The sequence below is a fragment of the Pongo pygmaeus genome, chromosome 3 (assembly GCF_028885625.2).
Source record: "Pongo pygmaeus isolate AG05252 chromosome 3, NHGRI_mPonPyg2-v2.0_pri, whole genome shotgun sequence".
NCBI classification, from domain to species: Eukaryota; Metazoa; Chordata; class Mammalia; order Primates; family Hominidae; genus Pongo; species Pongo pygmaeus.
In genome coordinates this window covers 115,633,786-115,659,659 of record NC_072376.2, presented here as the reverse complement: position 1 = coordinate 115,659,659, position 25,874 = coordinate 115,633,786, and the positions used below count along the sequence as shown (strand labels likewise).

The 25,874-nt window shown below is 36.8% G+C and overlaps 1 protein-coding gene across 5 annotated transcripts in view; it reads left to right on the top strand.

Moving 5' to 3' along the window:
• Positions 1-25,874, top strand: part of SLC9B2 (solute carrier family 9 member B2) — a 57,393-nt gene that overhangs the window by 11,383 nt on the left and 20,136 nt on the right. For all 5 annotated transcript variants that reach the window (XM_054485544.2, XM_054485543.2, XM_063663939.1 and 2 more), the window contains exons 4-9: positions 8,357-8,527; positions 16,014-16,156; positions 17,375-17,502; positions 19,168-19,343; positions 21,316-21,422; positions 22,865-23,014. In XM_054485544.2, coding sequence (XP_054341519.1) covers positions 8,357-8,527; positions 16,014-16,156; positions 17,375-17,502; positions 19,168-19,343; positions 21,316-21,422; positions 22,865-23,014 — 875 coding nt within the window. The remainder of the gene's footprint in view (positions 1-8,356; positions 8,528-16,013; positions 16,157-17,374; positions 17,503-19,167; positions 19,344-21,315; positions 21,423-22,864; positions 23,015-25,874) is intronic.

Here is a 25,874-nt window from a genome sequence, read left to right as displayed (position 1 = left end):
GAATTCAGAAAGAGACAGCAAAAGATGAAGTTGTTATAATGGCAGATTACTAAATAACATGGTTGAAAGGACAAAAAGAAGTTCACTTCTCCCACACATAAAAACTAGTTGGTGAACAATTCACACACATGGGTGGCTCTGCTCCACACATTCAAGGGAAGGACCTGGACTAACAGGGCTCCACTGTCTTCACCTTGGCTTTCAGGATCACTGTAGTCACCACCATTGTGGGAAGGGGGAAGGAACACAGATCAAGGACCTTTTCCTTTACTATATCTGAGTAATTTCACAGGATTACTTTAGGACTGTCTAAAACACTACATAAACGTTTGTTGTTATTACTGTTAAGTAATGCAAGTAATATTTTAGCAAATGCAGCCCCATTTATACTTCTAGATGAATCCTGTTACTTTATAAGTAAAAATATTGATTTGCAATTCAGCTTATTTTAGTAGAGTTGCTGTTACATAAGACATTTGGGGGATTTTTCTTTGGGAGTTTATCTCAGCACTATTTTGAAAATTTTTAGGCTTGTAATATATTTATCTTTCAGGAATGGATTTGGTCTTTGAAGGAAGCCAAAGGTTATTCTGCTATCAGTTTGATAAATATATGGAAGTTCAGATTAATTTATGCCCTATTTTTCTTCAGAAATGAATTGTGTGCATATATGTGTCTGTGCTGTGTATGCTGGGGGAATATGTGATAAAGTAGAAAAAAGAAGAGATTTGAAAATTATCTATAAAGGCAAATTAGGTTTCTTTAAGAAGACAATATTCTTTTATTGAGAATTAAAATTTATTTTATTTTTTACATTGATAGATAAAATTGTATGTATTTACCATGTGCAACATGATGTTTTGAAGTATGTATACATACTGGAATGACTAATTTTAGCTAATTAATATATGTATTACCTCACATAGCTATCATTTTTTGTGGTGAGAACACAATACATTCACTCTTAGCATTTTTCAAGAATACAATATATTTATTAACTATAGTCTTAATGTTGTGCAATAGACCTCTTAAACTTATTCCTCCTGTCTAACTGAAATTTTGTATCCTATGACCAACAACCCAATATATATCACCCAATATACTTGAGTTGTATGTGTGTGTGTGTGTGTGTATGTGTGTGTGTGTGTATATTTTTTTTTCATGGATCTTCAGATTTAAAGTCTAGAGAAAATTACATGTCAAGGCATTGGTCATGGTCTTCCTGCCATTTTCACCTCCCCCACCCAACTTTTTTTTTCCTGGAGACAGGATCTTGTTATGTTGCCCAGGCTGGTCTTGAACTCCTAGGCTCAAGGGATCCTCCCACCTCAGCTTCCCAAGTAGCTTGTTACAGATGTATACCACTGCACCTGGAAAAACTAGTTTTAACCGGCCAACTTTTAAATGCCTGGAATCTATCCACAATTTTTCACTTTTATAAATCATATTTTCAAAAGATAAAGATAATTTTAACATCAAAATATAAAAAGAATTGTTCAAAAACATAAACATCCATTCATCAGCATTATTTATTTATTTTTATTTTTGACACATACTTGTACATATTTGTGGGGTACAATATGATGTTTCAATACATGTATATATTATGTAATGATCAAATCTAGCTAATTAGCATATCTAACACCTGAGGCACTTATTGTTTCTTCATGGTGAGAACATAGAAAATCTTCTGTTTTGAGGTATACAATACCTTATTCCTGACTATAGTCACGTTGCTGTGATACAGAACAAACTACTCTTCCTATCTAATTATCACTTTGTACCTGTTGACCACTCTCTCCCCATAACCCCAAGCTCCTCCCCTCCCCAGTCCCTGGTAATCACCATTCTATTTACTATTTCCATATGAACAACTGTTTTAGATTCTACATATGAGTGAGAACATGCACTATTTGTCTTTCTGTTCCTGGCTTACTTCTTAGCATAATGTCCTCCAGGTTCATCCATGTTGTTGCAAATGACAGGATTTCATTCTTTTTTATGGCTGAAAAGCATATCATTGTGTATACACACATATTTTCTTCATCCACTTATTCATTGTTGGACACTTAGGGTTGATTCCATATCTTGGCTATTGTGAATAGTACTGCAATAAACATGGGAGTGCAGAAATCTCTTCAACATACTGATTTCATTTCCTTTGGATACATACCCAGTAATGGGATTGCCGGATCATATGGTAGTACTATTTTTACTTTTTTGAGGACTCTCCATACTATTATGCATAATAGTAGTATTAATTTACATTCCCACCAATAGTGCACAGAGTTACCTTTTCTCTACATCCTTGCCAATGCCTTGTTATCTTTTGTCTTTTTGATAATAGCCATCCTGACAGGCATGAGGTGAAATGTTGAACATTTTTTCCTATACCTGTTGGCCATTTATATGTCTTCTTTTGAAAAATTCAGGTCCTTTGCCCATTTTAAATTGGATTATCTGTTTTCCTGCTATTGAGTTTTTTGAGTTCCTTTTATATTCTGGACATTAACTCCTTGCCAGGTACACAGTTTGCAACTGCTCTCTCCCATTCTGTAGGTTGTCTCTTCACTCTGTGGATTGTTTACTGTGCAAAAGCTTTTTAGTTTGGTGTAATCTGGTTTGTCTGTTTTTGCTTTTGTTGCCTATATTTTTGGAGTCATATCCAAAAAGGTATTGCTCAGACCAGTGTCATGGAGCTTTTTTCTTATGTTTTTTTCTAATAGTTTCAGAGTTTTACTAAATTTGCCTTTTAAGGAAAATTTAAAGACAATTTCAAAAATTGTGTTGAGGAATAATAGCATCATTGAAGTAAATATATGGATGCCCACATATGTTTACTGAAGAATGAAACTCAATTCCATAGTTATACTTTGTGGGCTCTGAAAGACATGTTTACCATTATCATCTGGGACAATGAAAGCCAAGCATAATATATAATACTTTAGGCTCTAGATGTGTTTTTAATGAAACCAAGTCAGGTTATTTAACTAAACATGGGAGAAAATCTCAAACTTAGAACATGTACAGAAAACCAGAATCCAAAAATATACACTAGCTGATAAGATCACAGATAATTGAATACCTTTTCTGTTGTTTTTATTATTTTTTTAAACTTTTATCATTCAAAATATGGCCTACTTATAGTTAAAATTTTTACAATGAAACAGATATGGACTGACATAAAGAAAGAGTAAAAATGAATAATGTAATTTTGGAACACATTTTTTTAAAATGTATAATCGTTCATAAAGCAGCCTGAAAAATGAGGTTCATGGTAGATAAACATCTCATCACTTATTTTTCTGTTCTTCTGTTCCAGAGGTTTACAAGACGACTTTTGTCCTATACTTTTTCCTGTGCCTGTGCAGTATGTATCAGTATTCTTCTTAAAAAGTAGGCTGGGCTCAGTGGCTCACGCCTGTAATCCCAGCACTTTGGGAGGCCAAGGCAGGTGGATCACGAGGTCAGGAGTTCAAGATCAGCCTGGCCAACATAGTGAAACCTCATCTCCACTAAAAATACAAAAAATTAGCCATACATGGTGGCAGGTGCCTGTAATTGCAGCTACTTAGGAGGCTGAGACAGGAGAATCACTTGAACCCAGGAGGCAGAGGTTGCAGTGAGCTGAGATGATCGTGCCATTGCACTGCAGCCTGGGTGACAAGAGTGAAACTGTCTCAAAAAATAAAAATAAAAAAAGTAAATCTTACATGTGAAAATTTGTGGTTTTCCATAATCATAAATGAGAAGTAAATTGTTAACTGATTTAAACATGATTTAGAGAAACCTTATAGACATACCATTTGCTATGTATTTACAACTGTATTTCAAGTAAAGCACAGGGAAAGAGAGTTAGAGATTTTTTTAATAGTCTTGAAGTAGAAAAATCTCCTTTTTTTTTTTTTTTTTTTGAGATGGAGTCTTGTTCTGTTGCCCAGGCTGGAGTGCAACGGCTCGATCTCGGCTCACTGCAAGCTCCACCTCCTGGGTTCAAGCGATTCTCCTTCCTCAGCCTCCTGAATAGCTGGGATTACAGGCACGTGCCACCATGCCCAACTAATTTTTGTATTTAGTAGAGACGGGGTTTCACCAGGCTGGTCGCGAACTCCTGGACTCGTGATCCGCCTGCCTCAGCCTCCCAAAGTGGTGGGATTACAGGCGTGAGCCACTGCACCCAGCCGAAAAGAGAAAACACTTAATTCTACCTTGCTGAATTTAATATTAGCTTGGGTTTATGCTATGATAAAGTATAATTTAGTATAATAGCTGGCAAATCCTGCTTTCCCATTCTACCTCTGATATCGCATAGAAATTTCAACCCTTGTAGCTAATTGGAAAATACTGGAAGTCCCTTAGGTATTCCACTGCAGTAGTATCATAAGCCTAGAAAATCTGGAACAATTCTGTGAGGGTTTAGAAAAAGGGACATTGAATTCAGTCTCTAGCAGTATGTTAGACAAGACTCAATGAACAATCTTGCCACAAACCAAGGACATCATCTGAAAAAATATTTTAAGTCTTTTGAAATGATCTGTCAAGAAAACAGGGAATCATCAGACACCAAAACCAAAGTGTAAGTAGCAGAGGTCAATAAGCACTCAAGGTGGCCCCACCCTGGAGGTTTCTACCAAACCTCAGGGAACTTTTTTTTTTTATTATTATTATACTTTAAGTTTTAGGGTACATGTGCACAACATACACATATGTATACATGTGCCATTTTGGTGTGCTGCACCCATTAACTCGTCATTTAACATTAGATATATCTCCTAATGCTATCCCTCCCTCCTCCCCCCACCCCACAACAGGCCCCGGTGTGTGATATTCCCCTTCCCGTGTCCATGTGTTCTCATTGTTCAATTCCCACCTATGAGTGAGAATATGCGGTGTTTGGTTTTTTGTCCTTGCGATAGTTTGCTGAGAATGATGGTTTCCAGCTTTATCCCTGTCCCTACAAAGGACACGAACTCATCATTTTTTATGGCTGCATAGTATTGCATGGTGTATATGTGCCACATTTTCTTAATCCAGTCTATCATTGTTGGACATTTGGGTTGGTTCCAAGTCTTTGCTATTGTGAATAGTGCCGCAGTAAACATACATGTGCATGTGTCTGTATAGCAGCATGTTTTATAATCCTTTGGGTATATACCCAGTAATGAGATGGCTGGGTCAAATGGTATTTCTAGTTCTAGATCCACCTCAGGGAACTTGAGATTGATTTTGAGAGTGCTGCGAGCACAGGAGGCTAAGCTAGAGCCTGCCCAGGTTGGGAGAAGTCTAACAGGAAAAAGCATTCTCCTTCACCCACATAAAGTTGAAACCCAGTGTGATGCCAAATTTGAGGTAAACCTGTTCTGCAGATGGGGCTTGTGACTAAACCTGTCTCAACTGTAGTTGCTGGCTGGGGCAGGTGTGGAGTCTCCAATAAAAATGTTTAACTTCATCCTGATTTGTCTCCAATTTCATAGAAAAAATTCAATTTGAAAATGTATCTATTTTCAAAAAACATTTTCAGATGGTCTCGGATGGGAAGCTTTTAAGTACATGGTAGAAGTAAATTCATTTCCCATCTGGGAAAACTCATTCAACCTAAGGCTTCAACAAAGTTGGACAAAGTTCCAAGGGAGAGCTCACTGTTGCAAAAGACAAACTAAAAAGTTTAGTTTTAGACAAAGTTCCAAGGGAGAGCTCACTACTGCAAAAAACAAACTAGACAAAGTTCCAAGGGAGAGCTCACTATTGCAAAAAAACTAAAAAAAAAAAGAAAAAAGAAAAAGAAACACAACATGCAACAGGAAACAAAAAAACAGATTTCAGAAATGTACATTATCAGAAAACAGAATATAAGACATTTATATATATAAAGAAGTTAAGAATTAGAAAACATGAGTACAAAACAAGTAACTTTTAAAAATGAATAGATTTGAAGAAGAACCAACTTGAACTTCTAGAAATGAAAGATATAGGATAGTAGTTGAAATTAAAAACTCAATGGACAAATTAGGCAGCAGATTAAGTGAAAAAAATGGTGAACTGGCAAATAAATGTGAAGAGATTATCTAGAATGCAGTACACACAAAGATGAAAGATACAAAAACTAGGGTTAGCAACATGGAAAAAGAGAATGGGGAAGAGGAAATCTTTGAAGAAATTAAAGGCTAAGAATTTTCCAGAACTGATTTTTTTAAAAAAACATAAATCTTAAGCAAAACAAAAGGAAGTCACACCTGAACACATCATACTGAAAGGAAAACCAAAGAAAAAGAGAAGATGTTGAAAACAAGGAAAACGAATTCCTTTAAAAAGCTGAAATCGGGCTCTTCAAAACCAGAAAACCAAGGAATAGTATTTTCAAGGAACAGAGAAACAATAACACTCAACCTAGAATTTAACAGAAAACTGAGGTATACCTAGAAAAACTATCTTTTAAGAATGAGAATAAAGATAATTCCAGATGATAAAACTAAGAATTTACTACAACAGATTCTCCTGAGAAATACAGCATGCGGTGATACAGAGTGTTTCTATATCATGAATTAGCTCATATGCAATGGTAAATATAATTTTGTTAGAGTGTATGGAATTTGCAGTTTTGTGTATAATTTTTCCTGGCCCATAATATTTTGTATCGTCAAGCAATAGCAAGTGAAGGCAAAGTGAACTGGGGAAGAAAAGACCAAATATATGCTTTCTTACAATTAAAGATAAAGCCTTCCCTGCGTGAGGACCTTTTAAAGGATGAAATCTCTGTGGAAGTGCTGACTTTTCTTGCAATTAGTAGCTGGTTTAGGGGCTTCAAGGACTCAAATATTCTATGACATTAAGCTATCTAATAAAACACATGTAGATGAAGCGGCTGAGAGTATAATCTGAGGTAAAGAAGCTGCCAACGCTTTTCCTTTTGTTGAAATTTATTATATTGAGGCAGAGGGCTAAAATGTGGATCAGATTTTGATGGAACTGCTCTCTGTTTAAAGAAAATACCCTCAAGAATTTCCATCTTGAAGTAGGAAATGTGAGGCCAGGTTTAAGTCTGTAAAGAACAGACTGCCTGTGTGGGACACAAATGTCAGTGTGTAGATTCATCTGTGCTAAGACTCTTATTAGGATAGTTTTGGTTTTTCTTAGTGCTTTGGTCACCAGTTTTGAGTGGTCTGCCCCAACTCTCTTTTTCCCATAAACTTTTCAAATTTTAGTGCACAGTTTTGTAAAACACAAGTTTTCAAATGGAAACATTTCACTTTTTTTTTTTTGGCAGGGTATCGCTGTGTAATGCAGGCTGGAGTGCAGTGGTGCAATCATAGCTCACTGCATCCTCAAACTTCTGGGCTCAAGGGATCCTCCTGCCTCAGCTTCCCGAGTAGCTGGGATTACAGATGCCCACCACCATACCCAGCTAATTTTTATATTTTATATTTAGTAGAGACAAGGTCTCACTATGTTGCTCAGGCTGATTTCGAACTCCTGAGCTCAATCCTCCTGCCTTGACCTCCTAAAGTGGTGGGACAGGCATAAACCACCATGCCTGGCCTATTTCCCATTCTTATAGAAATGCTTTTCCTAAAGGAAATGCTTTAGGCAGCAGGATAATTGTCCCAGATGAAGAATTTGAGGCTGGATGAGGAGGTTCACACCAGTAATCCCAGCACTTTGGAAGGCTGAGACAGGAGGATCACTTGAGCTCAAGACTTTGAGACCAGCCTGGGTAACATGATGAAACCCTGTCTCCACTAAAAAATTTTTAAGAAATTATCCAGGCATGGTGGTACACACCTGTAGTCCCAGCTACGTGAGAGGCTGAGGCAGGAGGATGACTTGAGCCTGGGAGGTTGAGGCTGTAGTGAGCCATGATTGTGCTACTGCACTCCAGCCTGGGCTACAGAGGGAGACCCTGTTTCAAAACAAAAAGAAAGAAAAGTTTGAGATGCCATAATGAATCATGATTTCAAAAAAGGTATCTTAGTAGGTAATTCTAAACAAATATTGACTATAAAAAAAAGAAACAATAATGTCTAATTCAAGACAGAACTAAATAATATATTTGTGTTAAAATTATAAAGAAAAAAGTGAATGGTGAAAAAAGTCAAAATAATGGTTCCTTCTGGCAGTATAAAGGGAGATGGATGGGGAGGGGCACATAGGCAGATTCAAAAGTACTGGTAATATCCGATTTCTTAAGATGTTGGCAGTTACCCAGTTGTTCATCTTACTGATACTCTTTACAGATTAAACATGATTATAAATATTTGCATTTTCATTCAGTATTGATTTTTACAAATTATTTTAGATTTTATCAAAACCTCTATGTGACAACTTATTGATAGTAACTAGTATTCCTGGTTTATTTCAGTTACCATCATTGTTCTTCTGTGGGCTGTCATTTGGTCAATTACTGGCAGTGAATGTCTTCCTGGAGGAAACCTATTTGGAATTATAATCCTATTCTATTGTGCCATCATTGGAGGTAAACTTTTGGGGCTTATTAAGTTACCTACATTGCCTCCACTGCCTTCTCTTCTTGGTAAGTGCTAAATGTTTCCTGTTTTATCCAGAGTAAACCATATTTTTAAGATAATAGTTTGGAAAGCTTTGGGAAATAAAGGGATAAAATGTTTCTGTATTTGCCATGCTGGAGCCAAAAGCCAGTTGTTAAATTTTGAGGAGTCCTGTGATCCAGTTGTTAAACATGGCAATTTAAAAAATTAAATTATCCTGGCACGTGTGCTGTGGTTCACACCTGTAATCCCAGCACTTTGGGAGGCCAAGATAGGCAGATTGCTTGAGCTCTGGAGTTCAAGACCAGCCAGGGCAAACATGGTGAAACCCTGTCTCTACAAAAAAATACAAAAATTGGCCGGGCATAGTGACGTGCACCTGTAGTCCCAGCTACTCAGGAGGCTGAGGTGGGAGGATTGATTGAACCCGGGAGGTCAAGGCTGTCATGATTGCACCATTACACTCCAATCTGGGCAACAGAATGAGAACTTGTCTCAAAATATGTTTTTATATATATATGTGTGTGTGTGTGTGTGTGTGTGTGTGTATATATATAATTAAAATTAAATAACTGACATTAAAAACAAGCATTCAGTGCTCAACACTGAAGACTTCCTAATGTTTTACTCTGTTTCCCCTCACCTATGCTCTTGAGATTATGGAAATACTACATAATGGTGTGCCACTGCCACCTCTTCCCAACTCCACTTTCAGTGACATCGTGTTGTAGCTTAAAATCGGCCATGGTAGAAGTATCTATAACAAACAAACAAAAAAAATCAGCAAATGCTACAAATCAAAGTTTGTCATAGTATAAGTCACTTATGTCATTGACAGAGTGAAGTGCTGACATGTATTTTTATTGTTTCATTTTCCTCTTATTAATATAAGCAAAAATATCAACCAACATTCATGGTGACACTGCACTTGCTCATTTATGATATGTGACTTCTTTGCTGAATCAGATAGTATGCAACCATTTATTTGTAGTCTGATTCTGTCAAATCTTGGTAGAACTGCAACCATAGTTGGTTATGGACACAGAAGTTTGACAAACAGCAGTGAAAACATTCTGTGAGAATAAATTGGCTATATAGAATTTACAGTGAAGATGGTTGTATATTTGTAAACTGTGTGCTGCACATCCTTTATATCAGTAAAATTTAATAATGTATGCGCCTATATAAAATGCATACTTTTTTGGCAAGCCACTTGTTAAGCATTTACCAGCACACCATTGTGTATATTTAAAATATAATATGGGCCGAGCATGGTGGCTCACACCTATAATCCCAGCACTTTGGGAGGCCAAGGCAGGTGGATCACCTGAGGTCAGGAGTTCAAGATCAGCCTGGCCAACGTGGTGAAACTCCATCTCTACTAAAAATAAAAAAATTAGCTGGGCATGGTGGCAGGTGCCTGTAATCCCAGCTACTTGGGAGGCTGAGGCAGGAGAATCACTTAAATCTGGGAGGTGGAGGTTGCAGTGAGCCGAGATCACGCCACTGCACTCTAGCCTGGGTGACAAGAGCGAGACTCCATCTCAAAAAAGATAAAAATGAAATAAAATATCATGATTCTTAAAGACATAGCTGAAAATACTCTTCCAGAGGCAATGAGAACTGCCCAAACAAGACACATACACAAATTAGTCTTAAAACTAGGTGTGATACCTTTAATATTTCTTCAAAGAATTCTGCATTATAGGCCAGGTGCAGTGGCTCACGCCTGTAATCCCAGCACTTTGGGAGGCCAAGGTGGGCGGATCACGAGGTCAGGAGATCAAGACCATCCTGGCTAACATGGTGAAATCCCATCTCTACTAAAAATACAAAAAAATTAGTCGGGCGTGGTGGCAGGCACCTGTAGTCCCAGCTACTCGGGAGGCTGAGGCAGGAGAATGGCGTGAACCCGGGAGGTGGAGCATGCAGTGAGCCGAGATCACCCCACTACACTCCAACCTGAGTGACAGAGTGAGAATCTGCCTCAAAAAAAAAAAAAAAAAAGAATTCTGCATTATAAAATTTGTTTACCACAGAGGCATTTTGTGTTCATTTCTAACAGATTTATTAATCACTCAGTTTTAGTAAAACACCACCTACCTTTCATACATGCATATATATTTACACACATTTCCTGAACAGTTTTTTTTTTCTGTTAGCTGTGTGAGTGAGAACAATCAGGATTCGCCAACATTCACCAAAATTATCTGCTTTTGAACTTGTGGTCAGTAGTTAAAGTTAAATATAAAAAGAAGTAGAATTATTTATCTCTTACTATGCCCCATTTCTCAATGTATTTCTAATTTTAGGTAAAACTAAAGATAGTCCACTTAATTCATATTATTTCTCATGGATGCTTTTTGTTCTCTAAAGTTATTAGTTGAATTATTGTTAAAATGAATTGTTTCTTTTTTGAAAATTGTACTTTAAGTTTTAGGGTACATGTGCACAACGTGCAGGTTGGTTACATATGTATACATGTGCCATGTTGGTGTGCTGCAGCCATTAACTCGTCATTTACATTAGGTATATCTCCTAATGCTATCCCTCCCCCCTCCCCCCACCCCACAACAGGCCCCTGTGTGTGATATTCCCCTTCTTGTGTCCATGTGTTCTCATTGTTCAATTCCCACCTATGAGTGAGAACATGCAGTGATTGGTTTTTTGTCATTGCAATAGTTTGCTGAGAATGATGGTTTCCAGCTTCATCCATGTCCCTACAAAGGACATGAACTCATCCTTTTTTATGGCTGCATAGTATTCCATGGTGTATATGTGCCACATTTTCTTAATCCAGTCTATCATTGTTAGACATTTGGCTTGATTCCAAGTCTTTGCTATTGTGAATAGTGCCGCAATAAACATACATGTACATGTGTCTTTATAGCAGCATGATTTATAATTCTTTGGGTATATACCCAGTAATGGGATGGCTGGGTCAAATGGTATTTCTAGTTCTAGGTCCCTGAGGAATCGCCACACTGACTTCCACAATGGTTGAACTAGTTTACAGTCCCACCAACAGTGTAAAAGTGTTCCTATTTCTCCACATCCTCTCCAGCACTTGTTGTTTCCTGACTTTTTAATGATCACCTAAAATGGATTGTTTCTAAATATGCCTATATGCTAGGATAAAGGATTGGCAGACTACTTCTCTTTATAAATTAATATTAATTGGAACCCACCCACATTTATTCATTTACATATTGTCTATGTCCTTCACATTATACTGGCAGAGTTGTGAAGTTGTAACAGAGACTTTATAGCCCACAAAGCCTAAGATATTCATTGGCCCTTTACAGAACATTTTTGCTGACCCTTGCATCAAAATTAGTGACTCTCAAACTTCACTGTAAAGAGGATGACCTTGGAATTTGTTAAAATACAAATTCTAATTAAATAGGTCTTCATGGCCTGAGATTCTGCATTTCTAAGCTCTAAGATCACATTTTATATAGCAAGATCATTCATTCTAGAACTTGGCTGCACATAAGAATCTCTTGTTGGTTGTTCTGTTTTTGAGACAGGGTCTCATTCGCCCAGGGTGGAGCGCAGTTGCACAGTCATGGCTCACTGCATCCTCAACCTCTTGGGCTCAAACAATCTTCCTGCCTCAGCCTTCCCAGTAGCTGGGACTATACAGGCACATGTCCCTACACCTTTTTTATTTTTGTAGAGACGGGGTCTCACTTTATTGCTCAGGCAGGTCTTGAAGTCCTGGGCTCAAGCAATCCTCGTATCTTGGCTTCCCAAAGTGCTGGGATTACAGGTGTGAGCCACCATGCCAGGCCAGGAATCACCTGTCTTTAAAAAGCTGATGGTTTGGGAGGTGGAGGTGGGCAGATCACGAGGTCAGGAGATCAAGACTATCCTGCCCAACATGGTGAAACCCCATCTCTACTAAAAATACAAAAAATTAGCCAGGCATGGTTGGCCCACACCTGTAGCCCCAGCTACTCAAGAGGCTGAGGCAGGAGAATCACTTGGACCCAGGAGGTTGTAGTGAGCCGACATCGCACCACTGCACTCCAGCCTGGCGACAGAGCGAGACTCTGTCTCAAAAAAAGAAAAAAAAGAAGCTGATGCCTAGGTCTTACCCCAGAGATTCTGAATTAATTGAAATGGAATATGGCCTGGACATCAGAAGTTTTAAAAAGCTCTCCAGACGATTCTAATATGCAACCTATGTTGAAGACTGTTGTTCTAGACACATGAAAATGCCCATTACACCCCATTTGTCTTTTTTTCACTCCATGCCTATTGCAAAAACAAAATGTACCATTTTGCAAAAAGATGTAAAGTCTTGGGATTTGTGACAAAATGAAATCTCCTAAGGTAACTGAAATCATTCTCAAAAATTAAATACATATTTCACCATTCTTTTTTATAGTTGTATACTTGCATAGAGAAAGAAAGTTTACTGGTTCTTATTATATTAAGGCCAGTATCCAAAACTGAAGCATTATCTGAATCCATAAAGGAAACTTATTAGGATAAAATATATGTGATGGTTGCCTGTTCTATATTTTTAAGAGTTTAATTGAAGTGATTGCCAGGGACGGAGTATGAGTGAGCATTTTTGATTCCTGAAATGAATTTGAAAACGGCTTCCCTTTGGAAGAGAAGAAAAATCATTATTGAAAAAATTTCCATAACACAAATAATAATAAAAAAAAACTTGGGAGTGGATGAAATGAGATTAGCCATGTGTTGATAATTTTCATAATACAAAATTTTAAGAGAACAACACTCCTCTATCCAGGAAGATGTTCTTTCCTCCATGACCAGGGGAGGCCCTAGAGGCAAGAGTGGGGACACGTGCCAAATCAAAATCAGGTGGTCACATTACATCAACCAGACCACTAGCAAAGGAAACAGTCTCCCAGGGAAGCTGCTGTCACGTTCATTTCAGGAATGAAAAATGCTCTCTCAGGCCAAGAGAGGGCAGCGGCTCATACCTATAATCCTAGCACCTTGGGAGTCTAAGGTGGGTGAATCGCTTGAGCCCAGGAGTTTGAGTCCAACCTGGGCAACATATCAAGACCCTGTCTCAAAAAAAAAAAAAAAAATGCCCCCTCATATCCCCCAAAACAAAAAAACCTCTTAACATAGTTTTGAGTTCTTCTTAGGATATTCCATTTGATTTCAGGTCATTGAATGCCATAATTAATTTAGGAGTGGTTTAGACACACATTTTAAATTTCATTAAAGAGCTATTGTAATGATAATGGAATGTAAGCATTAGTGCAGTATTTTTGGCTGGTAAGCCATCAATATATATAAAAATGATATATACCTATACCATAGGGCCTAACATTTCCACTGCTAGAAATTATAATATGAATATAGTTAATGTAAACCTACAAATATATAAGCTCCATATGGACAAGGACCACATTAGTCTAGCTCAGGGGTGCCCAAGCCCCGGGCCATGGCAGGAGGTGAGCGAGCCTTACTGCCTGAGCTCTGCCTCTTGTCAGATCAGCAGTGACATTAGATTCTCATAGGAGCATGAGTTCTATTGTGAACTGCACATTCAAGGAATCTAGGTTGTGTGCTCCTTATGAGAATCTAATTAATGCCTGATGATCTGAGGTGGAAAGCTTCATCCCGAAACCATTCCCCCTGCCATCCGTGGAAAAATCGTCTTCCACGACACCGGTCCCTGGTGCCAAAAAGGCTGCGGACTGCTGGTCTAGCTCACCTCTTTGTTACTAGGATCTCGTACAGGGCTAGCATGTAGCAGGCACTTAAATACTTGATGTATGAATTGTGCTCATTTCAGCACTGTTTATAATGAAAAACCTGAAAAGTTTCTTAAAATCTATTATTAGTGGTCCAAAAATTATGGAACTTCCAAACAGTGAGATACTATTCCAGTTACTAAAAGAGAATAAAGCAAATATATATGTGCTTCAGTGGGAAAATGTCCAGGATATATTATTAAATGGGAAAAAACCCAAGCCGTACAGCAGTGTATAAGTGTCCTATTTGTGTCCAGCACAAAAGAGCTTATACACACAGAAATATACTTGAATAGGTACAGAAACTTTCTGGAAGGGCACAGAAGACCCTTAACAGTGAAAAACATTCAGGAATGAAGATGGAAGGCTGCAGTTGGGGTACAGTATGTACTTGTCACTTTACATTTTGTCAGCAATGTCTTAATTTTACCATGTGCATATATAACTCATCATTATTTCTTCCAAAAACCAAGCCTGTTCATATTGTTGCCCAATAAACATTCCAGAAAGACCACCACCACAGCATTCAGAACTTAGAGCCTTTCCCGTAGATAAATGGCAGTGATGAGAGATACCTGGAGTGATGCTTTCATGTGCAGCAGGTTGTCTCTCTTCTCCCATCTTGCATCACAGAATAACCTAACTTCAGTAAATTTATTTAGTTGTTTGAAGTGTGGTGCTTATAGGGACAAGGTGAGAAGAGGGCACTGCTGGAGAAGCATGGAGGGAAGAGGCTCACAGTCTCTCACAGAAACCTTTCCCTTTGTGTGGGCATGTGGTATCAATGAAGGCAGAATTCCCTCACTAACTACTCAGCTTCCTCAGTTACACTCAACTACTTGTAGTTTTCAGAATGAGTCATTTTTTCTTTTACCTTTGAATAAACTACTGTCTTTTCCAGAAACTTCTCAACTCCCCTAGCTGTTTCTTCATCCTCTTCCCCCTTCTCTAAATCCCCTTTCCTGCCTCAGCTCATGTAACATCCCCCTCATGCTTTCATAAAATTGGTATTGTCCGTTTGTCTTGTTCCCTAGAGGCTGAAAGCTTGTTGAAATGTAATCTATTATTATATGTGTGATACATACTCTAGTGTCTAAACTACTGAAGGCATTCAGTAGAGTTGAATGACTGAGTGAAAGAAGAGTCACCAGCTGACATGACAGGTCAATGTCCATTTCATCATAATTGACATCTAAAACTTTTGCAAAGTAGATTATCTGTCTCTTATGAAATTATCTAATCTGAAGGTAAAGTAGAATCCATATAAGTATTTATTGATATTTCAAGTAATCTGACATAGCAAATAATTTCAGGGGCTGTTTGCTGTTTGCACGCAAAGGGCTGACTGAGCTGGCATTGTATTAAAACATTTTATGTTTAGAATTTGATCATACTCTATCAAAATGCTGCATCTTGTCTCCCTTTTAAGTTCAGTTATTTTGGGAATATTAATTATTATAATCTATCTTTTTATCTGTACATTAAAGTATTTTCTTAGCTGCTTTAATTTATTATACTAATTTTTAATTAAAAGTTTAACTTAATTTCTTCCAAGTTAAACTAAAAGTTTAACTTAATTTCTTCCAAGTTAAACTAAAAGTTTAACTTAATTTCTTCCAAGTTAAACTAAAAGTTTAACTTAATTTCTTCTAAGCATAAGTGAAGTGGTTCCTTGGATTATATAGTAATCTCTATAAAATTAAAGTACTAAAAATATTTTCTGTATTTGAAAACTAACTAGATATGTTTGATTTCTTCATTCAAGGCATGCTGCTTGCAGGGTTTCTCATCAGAAATATCCCAGTCATCAATGATAATGTGCAGATCAAGCACAAGTGGTCTTCCTCTTTGAGAAGCATAGCCCTGTCTATCATCCTGGTTCGTGCTGGCCTTGGTCTGGATTCAAAGGTATGATGTGTAAATTTCTCATTATTAAATAGGAATTTTGTTTCTTCAATGCTTCAAGTATCTAATAGAATCACTAAGCATTAGGAAATGGATGTGGACACTTTGCATGACATTCTTGAGAATAGAATAGAATTTATTTCATGGAGGATTGTTTTGCAAGTGACACCTTGTGCTTTGCAATAACTCAAAAGATGGTCTCATTTTCTTCCTTTTTTTTTTTTTTTTTTGAGATGGAGTCTCACTCTGTCACCCAGGCTGGAGTATAGTGGCTTGATCTCAGCTCACTGCAACCTCCGTCTCCCGGGTTCAAGTGATTCTCCTGCCTCAGCCTCCCAAGTAGGTGGGATTACAGACATGCACTACCACACCAGGCTAATTTTTGTATTTTTAGTAGAGATGGAGTTTTGCCATGTTGGCCAGGCTGGTCTCAAACTCCTGACCTCAGGTGATCTGCCTGCTTCTGCCTCCCAAAGTGCTGGGATTACAGGCATGAGCCACTGCGCCCGGCTGGTCTCATTCTCTTTCTTGGAGAAAGGTAGAGTCTGTCTATGGGGCCAGTACCAAGAACAAAGGCCCCACTTTTCTCTGACGTAGATATAGACCATGGTTATAAATAATGCTCACAGGGGAGAAAACAACATATTTTTGGTTTGCAAAGCCCTATACAAGTGTTCAGGGCTAACTATACTAGCTCAGGAAACTGCCTAATATATAAAATGGGGGTCAAGTATGCCTTTTTAATGCTTTTTTTTCATGTATGTTTTTGAATACAGGAATGAATTTTCTTGGGGGATCAGGCTCTTCACTTTAGTCTCATTCTGGGACCACAAATTATAAATAAAACTAATGAGAATGTTAAATTAGCTAGAGATTATGAACACAGATGCTGAAAGCAGCCTGCATGGGTTCAAACCTGGCCCCATCACTCACCAGTTTCATGATCTTGGGCAAATGACTTTAGCCTGTGCCTTTTCAGATGAGGACATCTAAAAAAATGAGGATAATAATAGTATTACCTATCTTATAAGGTTGCAGTGAGGACTAAATAAGCTGTCTGAAAACACTTGGAGTGCTAAAATGTTTCTTAAATACAACTCATTACCTTGAAAACTCATGATGACCCAGACATGGTCCATATACTGAAAAGAAAGCATTCAAGGTCATCTTCTCTGCACATCTTCAGAGGATTATATTAGGATGTCTACTTTTCTATTTCAGGCCCTGAAGAAGTTAAAGGGCGTTTGTGTAAGACTGTCCATGGGTCCCTGTATTGTGGAGGCGTGCACATCTGCTCTTCTTGCCCATTACCTGCTGGGTTTACCATGGCAATGGGGATTTATACTGGGGTAATGATTGTTTCTTTGTCATATGAAAATATGTAGGGACATTTAGGGCTTTCCCTGATTCCATACAAGAGAATGCATAATAGAATTTTCTTATAGATATCAGAAAATGCAACATAGATGTTACAGCATAATCTAAATATTCTAACTTGAAAACATAGTTTATGTGTTAATAGGCGCTAACTCTTATAGTTAGCACCTACTATTCAAACTGTTGAAGAAGTCGTGGTCTTTTGCCTACACCTAATTCAATGCCTGTTAAAGAGATACCAGATTCCACCTAAAGTCTGTACAAAGGATAATAAACACAGCAACAGTGATCAACAGCTACTATTGTTTTCCTCCTGTCACCAGACTATTATGACTTGGCGGTTCTGCTGTCTCTTCCTTCCACTGTCAGTTCTTTACTTCCAACAGTTAAGAGCCACACAAAGTAAATAAATAAGAAAGGACTTAGTAAGAATTTACTGCTAATAAGAGGCAAGAAGTAAGAAATTCTTCTCATGGTTAAGACTCTAGAACTCTACTCCCTGGATTCAAATCCCAGCCTCGTGATTTTCCAGTGTGTGATCTTTAACAAGTATTTAATATCTCTGTGCCTCAGTTTTCTCAATTGTAAAATTAAGATAGATTTTATCTATCTTATAGGGTTGTTGTGAGGATTAAATTAGTGAATATGTGTAAAGTGCTCAAAATGGTGTCTGGTACATAGTTAATACTGTAAAATGCTTTCTGCTGTTACCACTGCTGTTGTTACTGGTATCAGTGTGACTGTCATATCATTTTCTTCTAATCTGTTGCCTTATTTGACATAGCAAGCCCTGATAGAAGGCCCAGCATCACTGGGTTCCAAATCAGAAAGTCCATGCATTGTTTTTCAAACCTTATAACATGAATTTTTTTGTTTAAAAAAGCCAGCATCCTGGGGCCTACCCTCATCAGGCCTTCTATACCACTAATAAATATATCTTTTTAGGCAACCTAAGTAGTCCAAAGCAGGTTGTCTATGGCTACATTTTGAAAAACAGTGTGCTGTAGAAGTTTTACACGTACATGTTTTTCTGGATTCATGCTTCTCTGCCATTTGAAAGACTGTAGTTGTCAATGATAGACTGGATTAAGAAAATGTGGCACATATACACCATGGAATACTATGCAGCCATAAAAAAGGATGAGTTCATGTCCTTTGTAGGGACATGGATGAAGCTGGAAACCATCATTCTCAGCAAACTATCGCAAGGACAAAAAACCAAACACCACATGTTCTCACTCATAGGTGGGAATTGAACAATGAGAACACATGGACACAGGAAGGGGAGCATCACACACCGGGGCCTGTTGTGGGGTAGGGGGAGGAGGGAGGGATAGCATTAGGAGATATACCTGATGTTAAATGACGAGTTAATGGGTGCATCACAACAACATGGCACATGTATACATATGTAACAAACCTGCACGTTGTGCACATGTACCCTAAAACTTAAAAGTATAATAAAAAAAACAAAAACAAAAACAATTCTTATTAAAGTTTGTTTTTTTAATTTAGAAAGAAAAAAAAGAAAGACTGTAGTTGTCCAAGTATAACCCCTAAAAAGTGGAGGGTATTATAATTTCAAAATAGTAATAAGTAAGATGTTATCATAAATGTTTAAAATGCTGTCTGCCTAGTTTTGTTTTAGGTGCTGTATCTCCAGCTGTTGTGGTGCCTTCAATGCTCCTTTTGCAGGGAGGAGGCTATGGTGTTGAGAAGGGTGTCCCAACCTTGCTCATGGCAGCTGGCAGCTTCGATGACATTCTGGCCATCACTGGCTTCAACACATGCTTGGGCATAGCCTTTTCCACAGGTAACCTAATCAGTTCACAACAGGATTTACTCTTGCACTCTAGGGACGTAGGTTAAAATGTTATAAGCATGACATATTTGCTTGATAATTGATTAAGGCAAATTAAAAATAGGCAAAAGAACACTAAGAGTTCTGTACCTAAGGAGGGGCCAGAAGCTGTCTATCTTTACTCTCTTGCCCCCTCTAGGGACTGCTCAAGTAGCATGCAGTAGGTTCAGTACGGCGGGGGCGGTACAAGGTAGAAAGATTTAAAGAACAGTTTCTGCTTGAAGTGATCCAGGAACATTCAGGCTTCACACAAAAGATGTGTGGAGACTTCACACAAAAGATGAGTAGGTTTTTCAGGGAGCACAAATGACAGACAGCAGTCCAAGTGAAAGGAACAGCATGCCTTTAAAATAAGAAAAATTTCTCTTCTCTCCTCTTCAGTTTTTTATGGGTAATAACAGCAATGATTTCAATGGATGTCCTATTAATACTTAGTAAGTGTCTGAAATTGAGGTATTTTGTTTCAAGTATAATAAAAGAGTAACTTATTTTTTCTCCCACTGTTGTTCAACACCTATATTAAACTGATGTGAACAGATAGTATGCTTGATCTTAGCCAAAAGGCCAAAAGCAGTTCAACACTTTTATTATCCTGTGGTACAGCACAAGTTTAAGTTCATTTCTTAATCTTACGTTCAAAATTGGGATATAAAATTTGCAACATTATATGATTAACAAAGTATAATTGTAATCTAAGTTTAGCTTCAGATTCTGTAGTGGGAACACATCTTGGCAGGTTATACATTCTCATTATCTCCCTATAGTTATCTTCCCATTCTGTGATTGTGTATGATTTATGCCTGTTACCTAGAATCCCACCCTGTCTCATTGCTCCAGAGCCTGCCTTCCATCCATTCCCTGGTAAATTGATTTTCTCAAAACATTGTTTTCATTACATTACTTTCTTGTTCAAGAACCTTTGAGGATGCTCTCTTACCTATTAAGTCAAATTCATACTCCTGTTTTTAATGCTACTACACATATCCAAATTTATGTTCTTACCACTTTCCTGGTATATACCTTTAAAACAATTGTTCTCAGCCTTACCATCACACTAGAATTACCTGGGCGATTTTTAAAAATACTCTTATGTAGGTCCTATCTTAGACAATTAAATCAGAACCTTTGGGAGTGGAAACCAGTGCAGTTTGCAATAGGAACCACAGCTTTAGAGCAACAGAGTTTGCATGAGAATCATGGTGGTGGGAAGAGAAAGGAAAGAGGCAGTGGGGTTTTCATCAGCTACAGCTCGAAGAACCTTCCTAGTTGACTCTGCTGTGTTTCCTCTCCCCGCCCCACCCCCCCACCAAATAAGTGTGGTCCTTAGACCTTTTGGATCTGAGCCCTGCTAGACTTACTGAATCAGATTTTTAGGGGTGAGGCCCAAGACTTTTTTTTTTAACACCTCAATATACCAGAGACTAAAGCTAATTAGCTACTTTCTACACATTCATAGTAAATTATTACCACAATAGCTTAAGCATAATGCTACTATCACAACTAGATGTTTTTAACAGTCGTAGCATTACCTGATAGAAAGCTATCCTAGCTAAATAAAATTACTTCAGAGGTGATTTTATTTAGATAAGAAGAATGATTGCCATAATAACAAGAGACCACAGAAACTAGTTAGTACATTTTTCTTAGGACAGTCTGTGAAGAAGTGCTTTATGTGTGGAGAAACTTTAATATAATTTTCTGCACAATGTGCTAACAAAAATTTTTTTTTTAATTAAATTTCCTAAATCCTATATGCTATGGGGGAAAATGTAGGTTCTACTTACATATTTAAGAATATGGAAAGCAGAAACTGTCTTTAAAATGTTTCTTCTTTGTAATTAGATGCTTTATGTTGATGATTGTGGAATAAAACTTGTGTATTTGTTGGATTTAGAGCTCTAAGTTTTTTAAATATATTTTTCAGGCTCTACTGTCTTTAATGTCCTCAGAGGAGTTTTGGAGGTGGTAATTGGTGTGGCAACTGGATCTGTTCTTGGATTTTTCATTCAGTACTTTCCAAGCTGTGACCAGGTGAAAGAAATAATATGTGGGAAAGTTGTGCTCTCAAATATCATTGGGAAAACATTCTAGAACACTTCCTTCAAAGACAGATGTGAAGGGCATGTTTGAGCAAATGGTCCCTCATTTTAAAATTGCTTACTGCTATCCATGAGATTTATGAAGTGGGCTCAATATAGAAGATTTTAATGCAGTCCTGTAATGGGTTTCTGTTTTATATTCTGTACATTTCAAATTCCACTGTAAAACAAATAATATCGTTCCAAAGTAATAGGATATGCAAGTTAAATGTTCATAATACTCAACTAAACCCAGATGTGTAATAGCTTTTTTGTACCCTTTTTTAGTATCAAAATACCTTAGATTCTAGCCAGGCCTGGTAGTCCCAGCCACTCAGGAGGCTGAGGCAAAAGGATCCCTCTGGGAGTTTGAGTCTAGTCTGGGCAACATAGCAAGAGCCCATATCTAATACATACATGCATACACACATACATAAATCAGTCAATCATCGTCTAGTGCCACTTTGTTCAGTACAGTAGCCACTAGCTACACGTGCCTATAGCAGATACAGAACATTTCCATCATCACTAAACATTCTATTGGAAAGCACTGCTCTAGTACAACCCACAAAATAGTTCATAAAGAGATTTCTATTACTATGACCATTTTACTGATAAGGAAATTGAGGCTTAGGCACGATAAGTGACTTGAACAAGGTCACATAGCTAGAAAGCAGTAGAACTGGGAATGAATTCAGGTAATTCAACTTCAGAGCTTGCATGCCTTTGCCAAGTCAAGCACTTTTAAAGACCTACTTTCTAAACTGATCAAGAAGTTTAAAAGCCTGGACAGGGAAAAAGTAAAGGGAAAAAAAGTACACAAATTCTTAGACTTTAAAACAACAGCAACAAAAACTACTGTCAGTCTAGAACCTCTTAAAGCTTCCTGGTTTTCAAAGATTTAGAAAGAAAAACCAAGGGGGCGTCAAATTTAAAACAGTAAACATAGAGCCTGAAAATAATAGAGATATATATTTAACCTTCACACAAACCCTATGATGTAAATGCTTTCAGGAAACAAAGCTTGGAGAGGTTAAGTAATGTGGCCACTACATACGCCAACAATGTATAAAAACTATAAGTTTAACCTTGGTCTGTCCAGCTCCAAAGCTCATGTACTTTTTTTCTGCTACTTCATTAAGTGCTGTGAAATTCTGCATTGATAACTGCAGAGGAGAGAATTGGTGTTCCTGAAAGAAGAGCTCACCTTTGCAGTGTGCTAACTCTGCTTTTGTTTAAGAAAAGAAAGTAAATGTTATGTAGTGCACTTGTTTTGTCTATATATATAGACATTTTAATTTTTATTTTCTTTCTAAATCCTAGATATGGAAAAAATCAACCATTAAAAATCAGGGATTTGAAATAATTGAGCAAATGAATTTTTTTCTCCTAAAGGACAAACTTGTGTGTAAGAGAACATTCCTTGTGTTGGGGTTGTCTGTGCTAGCTGTGTTCAGCAGTGTGCATTTTGGTTTCCCTGGATCAGGAGGACTGTGCACGTTGGTCATGGCTTTCCTTGCAGGCATGGGATGGACCAGCGAAAAGGTGAGTTTCATTTTAAGTTTTCCTGCTCATGACTCTTTTCTAATGAGATTAAGTTGGCTTTCCAGATACTTTCTTAGCATCAAATTAATAAAATATTTCATTATAAAAGCTATCTTATGTGCATATACAAATGTACACCCAATGTTCATCTTCTTTTTCCCCTTACACATCAATCTATAACTTGATGTCTTTACTTAAAATATACCATGGTCATACTACCGTAATGCCTTCCTTATTCTTCGTAATGGCTACGGAGTATTGCATTTTATAGATATTTACGTCGTTTCTAGTTTTCTGCCAAGATAAACAGTGCTTCAATAATATATCCTTACATACCATATTTCATAAACTCTGAGTCTGTCAATTCTAAAAAACACAATTATTTTGTATGACACCAAGAAAGAAAAAAAATAGTGCGATAACATTCTAATTTCAGAAATGTTAAAATATAAAAATATGTGTCTTAAAATCAATAAAATATAGTATATATTTTAGTTTATACAATAAATTTCTAGAAATCAGATTGCTCTAGGAAAGAGTACTCACATTTATACTTTTGATAATATCAACATGACCTTTTAAAAGACTGTACCAATTTATATTTTTACCAATATTATGTGAGAGGATCTTTTTTTCTGATCTAAGTCTTCGAGATATTTTGCTGATATTATGAATTAAAAATAGATCTCATTTTTATTCTGATTTTCATTTCTTTATGGGCAATGCTAATCATGTTTTCATATGATTACTACCCAGTTTGTTCAAAAGCCTTTGCCATTTTTATAAGGTTGCTTTGGTTTTTCATACTGATTTTCAAGATTATTAAGAATATTCATTTGGTTTATATGTATTATGGAAATTCACTAGTTGTCATTTATTTATTTTAATTTTCAGATGCATTTTTATAGATTTGAACTTGATAGGATCGTATGCTATTCTGCTTAATGAAGATGTTGGTGACCTAAAATAAATGCAGCTATATCATTTTGAGATAATCTTATAAAGCCTGAAGACAACTGTTCAAAATAATTAAACTTAAATAATTAAAATAATGCCATATGGAAAATATGGAAACGTTACAAATTTTGAGATGAGATATATAATCATAACTCAATTAAGTGGATCTCTGTGGGGATCTTCCATAGACAGCATTCACTGTGGGTAAATAACATTCATTCTTATATCAACAGTGTAACAGAAATGCTTTCTGTCACCACCTCTTTAAAAATCTTTGCAAATTGAAATCAACTCATTATATTATACTGTCATGGGTAAAAAAGAGAAAAAGGAATTAATAAATTTTTATTGCTACTCTGTATGGCTCTGTATGAGGCACTAAGTGGATATGGTCATTTATTTTCACAAAAATACCTCTGAAAAGTATTATGATTTCTACTTTATAGAAGCTATAAGTCAGAAAGACTTAAATAACATGTCCAAGGTCACACAATTAGAAAATGGCACTGAGATTTAAGCTCAGATTAATTTGACTCCAAGGTGACTTGTACTATGCTGTAGTACAACTGTAGCGTTATTGTGCATGACACAATTTTATATTTTAACATCTGTTTGAGTAACACCATGTGTATTTAAACACAATTCTAAACTTTTGCAGTTTAAAATTCAGTTTCTAAATTCATAAACGATAGGATAAAAAGAATAAACAATGAGAAGGAGCAATATCATTTGAAACAGAGCATAAAAAAGTAGTTTTAGCAACAGGGAAATCAAGGAGAGACTGATACCTTCTGCAAGTGGGCACTGGATAAGAGCACAGAAAGAAAAAGGAGGGAAAGGGAAACTTTGATCACTTCCAATTACACTGTTATTCAGAGAAACTATAATGTGGTTATCTATAAATGATTCTTATAAACCAAACCATTGTTCCCTTTGTTTACATTTCCTGTAGCCCTGCTATGTAGAAGGTCAGTGTAACCCCACAACCAGAAAGATAACTATTAACATTTTTTAAAATATTTACCTCTAGTAACTCTCCTATGTGAATCTCTTTATCTACACACATGGATGCACCATAGTTGGGTTTTTGGTGTTTTTACCCATTCCTTTATATATAGTTATAAGGTTATTTCCAGTCTCTGCTATTTTAAAGTATGCTGAAATGATCAGAAATTGATCACTTCCTTAAGGAATATTCCTAACAGTAAAATTTGGGGGTGAAATAATATGAACATTTTGAGGTTTTTGACACATATTACCAAACTGCTTTCTAGAGTTCTATCCATTTACTTTTCTACCAGTAAAATATGAAGTACCTGTCTCATTACAACTTCACCTTAGAATAGTTTTCTCAAACTTTAGCAGAATTACCTAGAAAGATTGTTGGAGTTCTGGGCCCTACTACAAATTTCTGATTTTAGACTGTGGTGGGGCTTGAGAATTTGCACTTGTAATTAATTTCCAGATGAGGCTGATGCTGCCAGTCTAGGGACTATGCTGTGAACCACTGGCTTAAAATATTATTGCTTTTAATCTTAACCATACTGATAGGTAAAAAGTTGCATCTTGTTTATTTTGTGTTTCTTTAACAGTGAAATTGAACAGTTTTTCACATATTTAGACACTTGTATTTTTTTTCTTTTTCTTTGACAGGTCTTTTGTTCATTATCTTCCAAAGTATAATGTGTGTTCATTATCCATCTGTAAGATACACCCCCAATACACACATCTATATAAGTGATGACACAGTCTTCATTACCCTGGGCTTATCTTTTTTACACAGCCTATTCAATGACTCCATTTTCTTTATAGGCAAATTCATTTTAGTTTTGGCATTATGAAAAACCCACAACAAGATACATTGTAACTTTTCTGTTTTTCTATGTTTTGCAATATATAAGCC